The sequence below is a fragment of the Mustela putorius genome, unplaced genomic scaffold (assembly GCF_011764305.1).
Source record: "Mustela putorius furo isolate JIRA1106 unplaced genomic scaffold, ASM1176430v1.1 tig00000580_pilon_pilon_pilon, whole genome shotgun sequence".
Classification (NCBI taxonomy): domain Eukaryota; kingdom Metazoa; phylum Chordata; class Mammalia; order Carnivora; family Mustelidae; genus Mustela; species Mustela putorius.
In genome coordinates, this window is record NW_025421423.1 from 15731173 (window position 1) to 15744294 (window position 13122).

General features: G+C 42.8%; 1 protein-coding gene across 3 annotated transcripts in view; it reads left to right on the forward strand.

The window, feature by feature from the left end:
- Positions 1–13122, forward strand: part of SNX30 (sorting nexin family member 30) — a 108112-nt gene that overhangs the window by 50231 nt on the left and 44759 nt on the right. For all 3 annotated transcript variants that reach the window (XM_004747824.3, XM_004747825.3, XM_013053870.2), the window contains exon 3: positions 8989–9099. In XM_004747824.3, the coding sequence (XP_004747881.1) occupies positions 8989–9099 (111 nt within the window). The remainder of the gene's footprint in view (positions 1–8988; positions 9100–13122) is intronic.

Sequence of the window (13122 nt, forward strand, 5' to 3'; positions counted from 1 at the left end):
GGTTGATGTATGTATTCCCATGAACTATTTCCACTCCTCCCCCATCACCCCAGCCCCCAGGGTCAACTTATTTTTTACCCTGTAGTCAGCGAAATGGAAAACCTGTTTTTCTTGAACTTACGCTCTAAACTGCTGAAGGACAAGGCCACTGTGTCCCTGGCACAGCAGCACTAGCTCTCCTACACATGTTGCCCCCTGCCTGACTCCACTGCCCTGTAGCCAACTTCCCCCACCTCCCACAAGGCTAATCCTACAGGACCTCAGTTCTCCATTCACACTCGTGCGCTCTCCTGTGCTGCCTCTCTTCCTTCTTTCCTCACCTCTTTTCCCTTGGTGTTCTTGTTTCCGTCCCTTTTTCTTGGGGTCGATATCCTGTAAGTCAGAACTCTTCCAACTTCCAGTTCCACGTTTCCTTCGGCTATGATGCCACCACCTCTTGGTGAACTTTTTGCAGAATTAAGTTTTACTTCTTACTGTCAATTCTGTCTCAAACCAGAGTCCCTTTCTTTTCCCGTTGCAGGTAGCAACACCAGGTTTAAACCCTTGGTGGTGCATTTGGAATCTTCTTTGTAAACACTGCATTAAAGCATAGCTATGCCCCATGTCGCAACATAGCCTGTGGGGTGTGGGGATGAGAGGGAGAGGACACACGGGAACACAGGGTCTCACACACCAATCTTCCCCCGGGTTTCCGCTTCTGCTGTGGTTCTCTAGCGAAGTTCATGGTCACAGGACGAGGTTGTACACATAGTTGATTACTTTGAGCTCTGATTCTCCTGTCCTAATTCAAATTTCTGATGACCAAAGCTGGACAAAGTACAGAGCTGCTTTTCCCTGAACTAAAATGAGCTTAAAGCATTCTCCACCCAAATCTAAGTCATGGGTGCCTTTCCTCTGCAGTGGTGGGGAACCAGCCTGGCCTTCTCAATGCATGTGGCTCCTGGCTCCTTTCTCTGCAGGCTCCTAGAAAGTGCCTTCATCATAATAACTAATTACTGACCACTTACCATCTGCTTGTACTTTTTGGTCATAGAAACTTTTTTCTTTATATAAGTAATATGTGCTTATTGCAGAGAAACTAGAAAACTCAAGGAAGCTGAAACAATAAAAGAATACCTATAAGCTCACCAAGCAGAAATAATCATTTATAAATTTCTGAACTGTTTGTCTCTGTCCATTTACAGAAATGAGTATTTTGTATGCTGCCCATTCCCTTCATGTGTTGGGCGTCTTTCTGGGCTAGTAAATGCCAGCAAGCACACTATTATGTCTGTCTGTCTTTCTTTCTTTCTTTCTTTCCTTCTATCTATCTATCTATCTATCTTTCTTTCTTTCTTTCTTAAGATTTATTTACTTGAGAGAGAGTGGGGGGGGGTGGGAGGGGCCGAGGGAGAGAGAGGACCTCAAGCAGACTCCCCACTGAGCACGGAGTCCAGCTGTGCTGTTGTCTTCTCAGACCACAACAGCGTTCTGCTCTGTGCATGAGCCATCAGTTTATTTTGTACTGAGTGCTTTAAACATATTGTCAGTTCGTCCTCATAATCAGTGAGGCGGGTACTGGTGGCACTTTTCCTTTGCAGATGAGGAAACTGAGAAAGTTACTCCAGGATATGCTGCTGATACGTGGCAGACCTAGGACTTGAGTCCAGATCTGTCTGTGCTGTGCTTCCAACAAGGCATGATTTTCAAGAGCGGGATGGCTCTGCCCCGCTTGCCCCAGCACCGCGCTCGGTCTCCTACGCAGCCTTTAGGAGCGGGATGGCTCTGCCCCGCTTGCCCCAGCACCGCGCTTGGTCTCCTACGCAGCCTTTAGGAGCCGTCTTCCTTCCCGTCTCCCACCCCATCTCCTAGTGATCCCGAGTCTTAATGCTCCAACTATCTCCTCTTTTTTGATTGCCTCCGTGGTCCACAGAGGCAAAAGACCACTCAGAGGTCAAGGGTACATAAGGGTTACAAAGCGAACGTTTAGATTTGATGACAAGAGGGTTATGGGTGGCTGGCGGGCACACTCCCTGGAGAGGTGGGCAGAAGCTGCTGTGCTGTGGCAGAAAGACAAGGCTCGAATGTTGATGGCTTGGTAGTGAAGTGAGAACAGGAGCTAGAGAAAGTGTGGATTTGGGTTGTTGAGGGGCAATTTTGGGGCAATTTTGTTTAATTTTGTTTGGACTTGTACGAATGCCCAGAGGCCCATGTTGCTAGAGAGGGAGACATTGAGGTGGGGCTGGAGAGGAGGATGGAAGCCGCTGCGCCAGGGAAGGAGCAGCCTGAGCCGGGGCGGGAGCAGGAGCCCATGAAGGGGGAGGTGCACTTCTTCCATTGTTTCTAGAGGAAGAGGGGAAGTTTTGTTTTGCTCTGTTTTGTTCTCTGTAGCAGGAAGTTGAGGGTTCTGTGCTTCTCCATGCAGTTTTCTCTAGGAATCGATGATGAGGTCTTCTGCTCAGAGCGAACAGGAGGTTTCGAAGCAAAGCTGGGAGGTTTTCAAAACGTCTGCAGGCTCTGCAGTAACCGGTGCGGAAAAGGACAGAGAGAGTTGACGCCTGGTGCTGTGGAAGGTCCAGTGGGCGATTCTGGTGTGTCAGTCAGTGTGTTTGCCTGTTTTGTTTTTCCTCCAGGAGTGTGCTCACACACCCGGGGCTGGTAAAGCAGGCAGTGCATGACTGCATTTCTGCCAGTTGTGTGGACGGCAGGGGAGGGGACGTTTAGGATGTTGACAAATGCGAGGGAAGTGATGGGTTATGGAATTGATGCTGAATAAGGAAGGAAGTAAAGACAGGACTGGACAGAGTGCCAAGGAACTGTAGGTCCCAAGAGGCTGAAAAACCAGGGGTCTTGGGAAGCGGGAGAGTCTGAGACACAGGAGGTGCTGGTTGGAGAGAGGGAGGTCTGGCTCTCTGCCGATGACCGTCTGAGGGGGAAGCAGTGGGGAGTGATGGCTCGGAGGTGGGTGTTGTGGGTGTGAACACATAGATCTCGAGGGCATCCGGGCTATGGAGGGGCTTTGGAGAGGAAGCCCCTTTGGCACCGGAATCCTCTGGGACTCAGGAAAGTGGTGGGGTGTCAGTAGATGACAGGTGTGTGAGGGACAGAGATAGAGGTGTCTTGATGGCATGAGTCTCAGAAGGGTTTTCATGGGGCTGTGGAGGCGTGGAGGTGAGCGGCAGGGCAGAGTGAGCCAGGTACCAACAGGGACTCTTGGTCTTGGAGGGCAGGGCGGAGTTGGTGAGACATGAGAAAAGGAGCAGCTTTCTACCTGCCGGGACAGCGGAGAGGCTTGAGACTCCAGGGGAGAGGAAGCTTTCAGAATCCGAAGAACTACAGGAATTTACTAATTACAGAATGGGTGTTCTGGAAGGCTTGGTGTAAAGCTCTGAGAAAGGAAGCCCACAGGGGCATGAGGAGAGACCAGAAGCCTCCCTGGTCATTATTCTCAGGTGTTCTCGTAGGGTAGCAGTGTTCTGAAGCAGAATGAGAATAGCTGGCTAAGATTTGACAAGGGAAGAGAAGGTCCCTTTGCAGAGAAAGGGGTGTCACTCCGACTCATAGGATTCAGTTGGCACTTCTGATGAAGACCAAATCTCTCTAGAGTGGACTGGTCGTAAATTTTAGATTGAATGGAAATTCCTTGGAAGGGTTCCAGGCCACAGAAGTTAGGCACATCAGCTTCTGGGGAATTAGGGTGTAACCCAACTGACAGGTGCTCTGCTGGCTGATTGATTGCACTGTGGCTCTGTGCTAGCTAGGTCTTCTGAAGTGTTGAATTTACCCAGAGGAGATACTCATATGGAACAATGGCAAAAATGGATATTCTTCGTTACGGCTCTTGTGCTCAGTTACCAGTTTGTAGATCTGACTTCGTGTGTACTCATGACCTTGTGATCTTGTGGGGCATTCTGGATTATGGATCATGGTGTGGAAGGACCCAGGACAAAACAGTGTAGTGATTGTCTCTGATTATGGAATTGTGGGTATGCACTTTTCTCTTTTTATTGTTAATAGAAAATAGAGCTTTGCTTTATTATCCTTACTCAGTTAGACCCTGAATTTCACAGAGGAAAAATTTACTACAGACTCATAGTTGGAGTTTTTTTTTTTAATATTTTATTTATTTATTTGACAGAGAGAGATCACAAGTAGACAGAGAGGCAGGCAGAGAGAGAGAGAGGGAAGCAGGCTCCCCGCTGAGCAGAGAGCCCGATGTGGGACTCGATCCCAGGACCCTGAGATCATGACCCAAGCCGAAGGCAGCGGCTTAACCCACTGAGCCACCCAGGCGTCCCCATAGTTGGAGTTTTATTGGCCTGCATATTTTATGAGTACTGTGAGTCTTGTAACTGACTGGGTTTCTCTCTAGAAATTCACGGTAATGTCTGTGGCCCAGTTTTAGCAAGTGTGCAGAATTCTATGGTGAGTGTCTTTTGCTAGCCTCATTCCTGGCTCTGCTTTTTCTCTCTGTCCTTGTTTTTTCTTGATCTTTCTCACCTACTTCTAATTTATGTCATTTAATCTTATTTCATGTGTCTCAGTATCTCTTCTAGAACAAATTGTGGTAAAAGTAAACGAAACCAATGTTGGGCCGAAGAGTATGAGCATCCTTCATGGTTCATGATTTTTTTTTTCCATATTGCTTTCCAAACAAATTTTTATTTAATCCATTGTGTCTGTAAAGGAGCTTTTAAAAATAAACAATTTTTTGTGTAACTATGAAAGTATTTTGTGAGAATGGTAGAAAATTTGAAAATAAGGATAAGTGTAAAGAGGACAGTTGTCATTATGAGTTCTAGATTTTTCTTAACCTTTTATATCCACATTTTTAACATTAATGAAATTATATGTGTCATTAATTTCAAGTCTTGCTGTTTTCTCTTAAAAGTATATCAAAGCATATTTGTTATAAAGATGCCTTATGGGGCTCCTGGGTGTCTCAGTCAGTCAAGCATCAGCCTTCAGCTCAGGTCATGATCCCAGGGTCCTGGGATGGGGCCCTGAGTCCAGTTTCTTGCTGGGCGGGTAGTCTCCTCCTCCTTTCTCTCTCTACCTGCTTGTGCACACTTGCTCTCTCTCTCTCTGTGTCAAATAAGGAAAAATCTTAAAAAAAAAAAAATTTTTTTTATGACAAGATAACCATGGAATAAATATATCACAAGTTACCTGTTTTTATTGTTGAAGATTTAGATTGCTTTGATTCCTTTGCTATTTTATTTTATTTTATTTATTTTTTTTTAAAGATTTTATTTATTTATCAGAGAGAGAGGGGGAGAGAGCGAGCACAAACAGACAGAATGGCAGGCAGAGGGAGAAGCAGGCTCCCTGCTGAGCAAGGAGCCCGATGTGGGACTCGATCCCAGGACACTGTGATCATGACCTGAGCCGAAGGCAGCTGCTCAACCAACTGAGCCACCCAGGCGTCCCTCCTTTGCTATTTTAAATAGCATTGCAGCAAACATCATTATACAGATATCTTTGCCACAGTTTAAAAAGTATTTTCTAATGGCAGATCCCTAGAAGTGGAAGAGCAGTAAATAAAGATATAAACAAATAAATGATAAATAAAGGAGAGAACACAGGTGAATATTTTTAAAAGCTTGCAAGGGGGACAGCATTCTTATCCATGACACCAAAAAAAAAAAAAAAAAAAAAAAGGGTGGGGGGTGGAGAATGGCTGAATTAAAAAATTATATACCTGGAAAACTCTTTGGTAATTATGATAGATAAATGGCTATAAAGAACCTTCACCAATGAAAAAGACTTTTAAAGACCATGAAAAGACAATTTAAAAAAGAGACCCATCACAAAAGAAGAAAAATCTATAGCTAACAAATATTTTAAAGGATGTTCAATCCCTGTAGAAACAAAACAAAGATGACATATTATTTTTCAGTTACAAGTCCGTCAAAGATAATCACTGGTGATGAGAATATATGATAAGAATATAAGTTGATATATTTCTGGAAACCGTTTGTTAACAAAATACATGTATCCTTGAGCACCTGGGTGGCTCAGTCAGTTAGACATCTGACATCTGACTCCTGATTTTGGTTTGGGTTGTGGGGTGGAGTTCAGACCTTTGGGGGTCTGTGCTGGGCATGGAGCCTGCTTGAGATTCTCTTTCTCATCTCTCACTCTCTCTCTCCCTCTTGCCACCACCACCCCCCACTCGTGTGTGTGTGTGCTCTCTCTCTCAAAAAGAAGAAATGAAAGCCATTAATAAATTATAAAGATTGGGAATTTTGTAAAACACACACACACACTTTTATCTTTTATCCAGTAATTCCATCTTTAGGAGTTTGATTTTTATCAAACAGATGCCCAATGATGTTTGCACAGCATTGTTTATTGGTTGAAAGATGGACAACAACTTAAGTGAGGATTTGGTTTTGTTGTTTATCCACCCAGTGGAATACTATATATGTGTTAAAAATGATCATGTAGATATGAATTACTGACAGATATTTAAGAGCTGTTAGAGACTTAGAAAATATGAGCAAAGGAATGGATATACATAGAAAAAAATACGGAAAGGTGTAAACATAGTATTCATAGTGTTTTTTCTCAATTTAGAGTGATTATGACTCATCTGTATTTTTTATTCCTTTATTATTCCTGAAGGTTTTTTTTTTTTTTTTTTAAGATTTTACTTATTTATTTATTGGAGAGAAAGGAGAGCACATGCACCAGTCGGGATGGGCGGGGCAGAGGGAGAAGGAGAGGGAGACGAGACTGGAGCCGACTCTGCACCAAGCTTGGAGCCCCATGCATAGCTAGATCCCACGACCCGGAGATCATGACCCTGAGATCATGACCTTTGGTGAAACCAAGAGTCACATTCTTTTTTTTTTTTTTTAAAGATTTTATTTATTTATTTGACAGATAGAAATCACAAGTAGTTGGAGAGGCAGGCAGAGAGAGAGAGAGGAGGAAGCAGGCTCCCTGCTGAGCAGAGAGCCCCATGCGGGACTCGATCCCAGGACCCTGAGATCATGACCTGAGCCGAAGGCAGCAGCTTAACCCACTGAGCCACCCAGGCGCCCCAAGAGTCACATTCTTAACCGACTGAGCCGCCCAGGCGCCCCTTTCCTGAAGTTTTAAAATAAGTATGTCTGACCTGAATAAGTCGAAGGGGGGAGGAAAAGCCAGTTCCCCCAAAATAAGTGGCTTACAGCAGAAACAAACTTTGTATTTAATCCTCCCGCTCTTCGTAGTTACACATACCGATTTCACCTTAGAAATGTTACATGAACTATAATTTACAGAGTGGATCTGCAAAAGCATAATAAAGAGAAGTGATCAGCTGATATCACGTAACATGAAGAAGGCAGAAAGGGGAGCCCTTGGTCAGGGCATTTATAGTGAAAATGAATGCATTTGTCTCACATTAAAGTTGACCTTTCGTGGGCACGTCATCACTGGCAGGTCCTCAGCCAGAGCCTGTCGCGGGGCTCTGTGTGGTTTGAAGAATGTCCTTCCAGCCTTCTTCTTGCTGCTGAGAAAACGTAGGCTCTAGGAGGCTTAGTGTCTCAGGAATCTGGTAGGTGCTGGGACTGATCCCGCATGGGCTTCTCCTCACCCAGCCCTGGGAGGAGTGCCCTTCAAATTTATATCTCCCTCATGCATGAAAATTCATCTGCCATGATTTGTTTTTTGAATTGAAACATTCTTTCTCCAACCCCCCCCCCCCCCCAGTTCTGTAATGCTAATTCCTTTGGCGGGAGGTTCTTCTCATAAATCACAAATACTTAGGTTGAATGAATTTCCTCACTTCTTCCCACTCATACCCTCTATCATAGGGGAAGGTTGTACCTGGCTATAAAGGAGAAGAGATGCAGGAAGAGTTAACTGAGGTTGAGTCCAAGACCGAGTCCTTTAACTTCCAAATTTTGCTTGGACTCTGTGAGCTCAGGTTTTGGGGAGATGAAATTGTAATTTTCAATGCTGAAGCTGCTCACAGCTTTTCCTTGATGAATGACTCTTGTTCATATGTTTTTAAGATTTTCTTGGTGTCATGGATTAAAATGGACTTTTGGCCTGAAAGAATAAATTCATAAAATGTAGCTTGAACCATTGTTACTTTGACCTTTCATTTCCAAGAGCTATGTCATGCAGTCTCTACCCTTACAGGAAAAAACGATTTAGCTGAAACATACTTTTAGTTTGGGCAAATTAATATGTAAAAATCTTGTCTTGGCATAAATTAATTTCATTTGATTTAACATTGGTTTTCATTATCAAAGTGCTACAATCACATTTCAGAAAACTGTAATTCAAGAAAACGGATGATTGATGTAAAATATTAAATGCATGAGAGATGGGGGAAAAAGAAAAGGGAAGAGTCTAATATTTTCCTGTAGTACAGTAACATTGTGGCATTATTTCCTTCTAGATTTTTTTTCTTATCCCCTGAAATACAGTGTACTTCCAAGGTTACGGTTCTGCCAGAATATGGCCAATGAGGCAAATCCTTTTCTGTGTTCATCCAATTTGACTCCTAAACGAGCAGGTGCTCTCTTAGCTCTTTTTGTCTCCCCTCTGCCTATTGGTAAAACTTGGCAGCATATGTAGCAGAAGGTGGAGACTTAATTTCTTTTAAAAGATACCTGGATTGGGATTCAGTAGCAATATCCTCAGTGGAATTTTTCTGCTAAAAGAAATCCTCAAAGTTAAGCCTGGAGGAAATGAATCAAATGTTTCTAAACACATTCTGAGGGATAGTTGAATTCCATTTCCTAAGGGTAGAAAAAAACAAAAAAAAAAACCCCAAAAAACGAAACCCTCAACATTTCCATTCTACATCCTTGACTTCTGAGCTGGGCCCTGGGGGCCTGGACTCATCATTTTATGTTGGTAATTGATGTCTTTTGGCTGCTGTTTTGGTGGAAGGAAGGTGTGTTCTTGCCCAGTTTGGTTACTCAAAGACAGATTTTTTCCTTCCTTTCTGCCAAGAGATGCTACTATTCCCTTATGCTTATTTTGTTCCATTCTTCTTATTTGCAGAGTACGCGGGTGGAGTTTGACCTGCCAGAGTATTCTGTCCGTCGAAGGTACCAGGATTTTGACTGGCTGAGGAACAAACTGGAGGAGTCCCAGCCTACTCATCTCATTCCCGTAGGTACTAAGTCATGAGAGCTTGTTCCTCTGTTTACCTGCATCGTCTCTCCCGAGGATGTTCGCTCAGCTCTCGTCCCTTCCATGAGGGGCAGACTCTGCCTGACACTATATATCGCATTTTCCCACCAAACGCACGTGAAACATTCTCATGGATGCTGTCTAACCTGTCTCACCCTTGGGGTTTTGGTTTCTGGTTTGCTCTGATCATGCTGGTTTCTTGAGAGGTGTGGGGTAGGTTTTCACTTTCATTGTGACGGTTTTTTTTGAGGTCGGGAGAGTCCTAATTCTTATTTGCTGCCTCCTTAAAGACTGTTTCACCCTTCTAGACGCAGTTCTTGAGGGTTGGGTGGCTGCCACCAGGTGAACAGCGATGCCTCAGATTACAGCTGGCGGGGCTTTCTTTAGACATGGCTGATTCAGGGAGCAGGAACCTAGCACACAACCCACCCAACCCCAGTTTTTCACTTAAAAAACCAAAAGCCATCTAACTCCATTTATTGAAGCAGCATAATATTTTTCTATTGCTCCTATCTACACATTATTAAAAAAAAAAACAACAACAACCAAAAACAGAACTAGAGCAAATAAAATGTAAAAGACTACTTAAACCAACATACATATTGAATGCTTTTCAGACTTTTTTTTCCCCCAGTAGAAATAATAACCATTTTATACCCCAGATGTTTCTTTGGGTTTTGGGGGCATTGGTGCAGTTTAGGCCATAAAACTCTTCAGAGGGGCTCTGTCTTTCAGTAAAAACCTTGGCTGAATAACTTCTTAGCACTTGCCAGTCTTTGTGTTACGAATGTGTCTCCCAGTGCTTCTTTCCCATGGTTGGAAGAGGGTGAATATACCGTGGTAGAAATGACGGGGTTTGCCTATGATGGCATTCTTTCCCGGAGGGAAGAAACTCATCTTGAAACAGTTGGAATGGTTTCTTAAAATGGAATCGCAATTTGGCGACATTGGCAGCTAGTGAATTTTTTTTTTTAAAATAGGCTTTTTATTTGAGAACAGTTTCAGATTTCCAGAATTACTGCGAAGGTAGCGCAGTGAATTCTCGTATACCCTGCACCTGATTTTGCTTGACATTTTACGTTAGTGTGGCACATTTGTCACAGTTGACGAACCAGCAGTGACTCCTTACTGTTGACTACAAGTCCTTTATTCAGATTTCCTCCGTTTTGCCTAATGTTCTGTTCCTGTTCAAGGGTCCCATCTAGGGTGTCACCTTGCACGTCTCCTTATTGGTTGTGATAGTTTCTCAGCCTTTCCTCGTTTTCGGTGACGGGCAGTTTCGAGGAGTACTCGTCAGGCATTTTGTAGACTGTCTCAGTTGAGATTTGTCTGATGTTTTTCTCAAGATTAAATTGGAGTCGTGTGTTTTGGGAGGAAAAGTGCCGTTCTCATCACATCATAAGAAAGGTTCATGCTGTCAACAGTCTTTATCACTGTTGATGTTAACCTGGATCACCTTATTTGATGTAATGCTTGTTGGGTTTCTCCACTGTACAGTCACTCTTCACTCCTGTTCCGTGCTGTACTGTGTGGAAGGAAGTTGTTGTTTACACTTACTAGCCGGCACTGTGCACAAAGGGGGATTACGCTCCACCTGCTGGCAGCTAGTGTGTTTGAAGTTTGGTTCGACAGCGACACCTGCTGGTTGTACTTGCGCATGGACACCGAAACCAGCTCTGAAAGAGGATGGAAGGCTTCGGAATGTCGCGGAGTGATCCAGAATAGCTTTAAGTATGGTTTCCTACGGTCAGGATGGAAGCAGTGAGTAGGAATGTATTCTAGAAGCAAGTGGAGACATAAACTTATCTAATAAATTATTGGTACGTGTCTGGGGTGGAGAGAGATTTAACATTAGGAGAGCATCTCTAACTCAGTATGAAAGTGAAAGTGGAAAAAACCTTTTTTCTCCTTTAGAAATTATTCTAAAGCAACTTGGCTAGAAAGTATCTGTCTGTCAGTAAGCATTGACTCGGTGTTAGTCTTCATACTAGGCCTGGTGTGTACTCTTGGGGAGCTCAGGGGTCATGAGATGGACAAGGGACCCCTGTGTGGAAAGTTTATTTTCAGGTGGAGACCTAGTAGACATGCAACATAATTATTGTTTACATTTTCATTTCTTTACTAAAAAAATAGCTTTATTAAGATATAAGTCATTCACCGCACAGTTTGTCCATTTAAAATACACAAGTCAAGCACTTTTCCTATCTTTAGTGTCAGTATTTAGTATATTAGTATATACTATATCAGTATATATATATTTAGTATGTAAGTATATAATATATATGTTTATGTAAGTATTTAATATATTTAGTATAGAGAGTTGTGCAGCCATCAGCACAATCAATTTTAGAACCTTTTCTCGCCTCCAGAAGTAACCTCCCACTCTTTGCTTGACATTTCCAAACTTTCTGTCTTTTTCAGCGCCTGGCAACCACTGATCTTTCTGTCTCTATAAATTTTCCTATTCTGGACATTTCATATAAAGTAGAGTCCTACACTATATAGTCTTTTGTGATTGGGTTTTTTTCCACTTGGCACAGTGTGTCAAGATTAATTCCTGTTGTGGCACGTGTCAGTACTTCCATTCCTTTTTCTTGTAGATAATATCACGTTGTATGGATGTACCCTTTTTTGGTCTATCTGCTCGCATTTAATGGACGTTTGAATTGTTTTCACCTACTGGCTGTTAGGAGTAATGTGACTATGAACCTGCAAATCTTTGCATGGTCCTATGTTCTCATTTTTTCTTGAGCATGTACACCCAGTAGTATCATTGACAGATTGTATGTACCTGTTTATTTAACCTTGTGAGAAACTGCCAGGCTGTTTTCCAAAGTGGCCACATCATTTTACCTTCCCACTGACAGGGTATGAGGGTTCCAGTTTCTTCATGTCTTTATCAACACTGTGATTATCTACATCTTTGATTATAACCATCCCAGTGGGTGTGAAGTAGTATCTCACTGTGGTTTCGATTTGCATTCCCCTGACAGCTAATAATGATGAGCATTTTTTTACATGCTTGTTGGCCATCTGTCATCTTCCTTGGAGAACTATCTCTTCAGATCCTTTACGCTGGGTTGTATTTTTGTTATTAGATCTTTATATAATTTAAATGTAAATCCCTTACTAGAGATACGACTTGCAAAAAATTTCCTCCCAGTTAATGAGTTGTCTCATTACTTTCTTGATGGTATCTCTTGGAAGTACAAAGATTTTTAGTTTTGATGAATTCCAGTTTATCTTTTGTTTCTTTCTCTGCTTGTGCTTAAAGGTGTCCTATCTCATAAATCATCACCTAGTTCTAGGTCATGAAGATTTACACCTGTGCTTTCTTCTAAATTTTTTTTTAAAGATTTTATTTATTTATTTGACAGAGAGACGGATCACAAGTAGGCAGAGAGGCAGGCAGAGTGAGAGGGGGAAGCAGGTTCCCCGCTGAGCAGAGAGCCCGATGCGGGGCTCGATCCCAGGACCCTGGGATCATCACCTGAGCCGAAGGCAGAGGCTTTAACCCGCTGCGCCACCCAAGCGTCCCCTAAATTTTTTTTTTTAACATTTTGTTTTCAAGTAATCTCTACACCCAACATGGGGCTTGAATTCATGACCCTGAGATCAAGAGTTGCTCATTCGACCAACTGAACCAGCCAGGTGCCCCTCTTCTAAAATTTTTATACAGTTTTAGCCCACACATTTCAGCCTTTCATCCGTTTTGACTTCATTTTTGTACAATAAGCTTTCATTTCTTTAACCAGGGAGGCCGAATGTCTTCCCCTGAGCTTATTGTACATTGGTGTTTCTTTTATGATTTACCTCTTGTTTTCTCTTGTTTTGTTTTGTCTTGTTTTGTTTTGCTTTGTAAAAACTCCATATCTGCAAAGGAAGTTGACCTGTATTTTTTATATTTAAATCTAGCATTTGTTCTGATGTGAGATGGGAGGACCATACTTTTTTCAGGTGGTAAGTTGTCGCAGAACCGCTTATGAGTGATCAATCATCTTT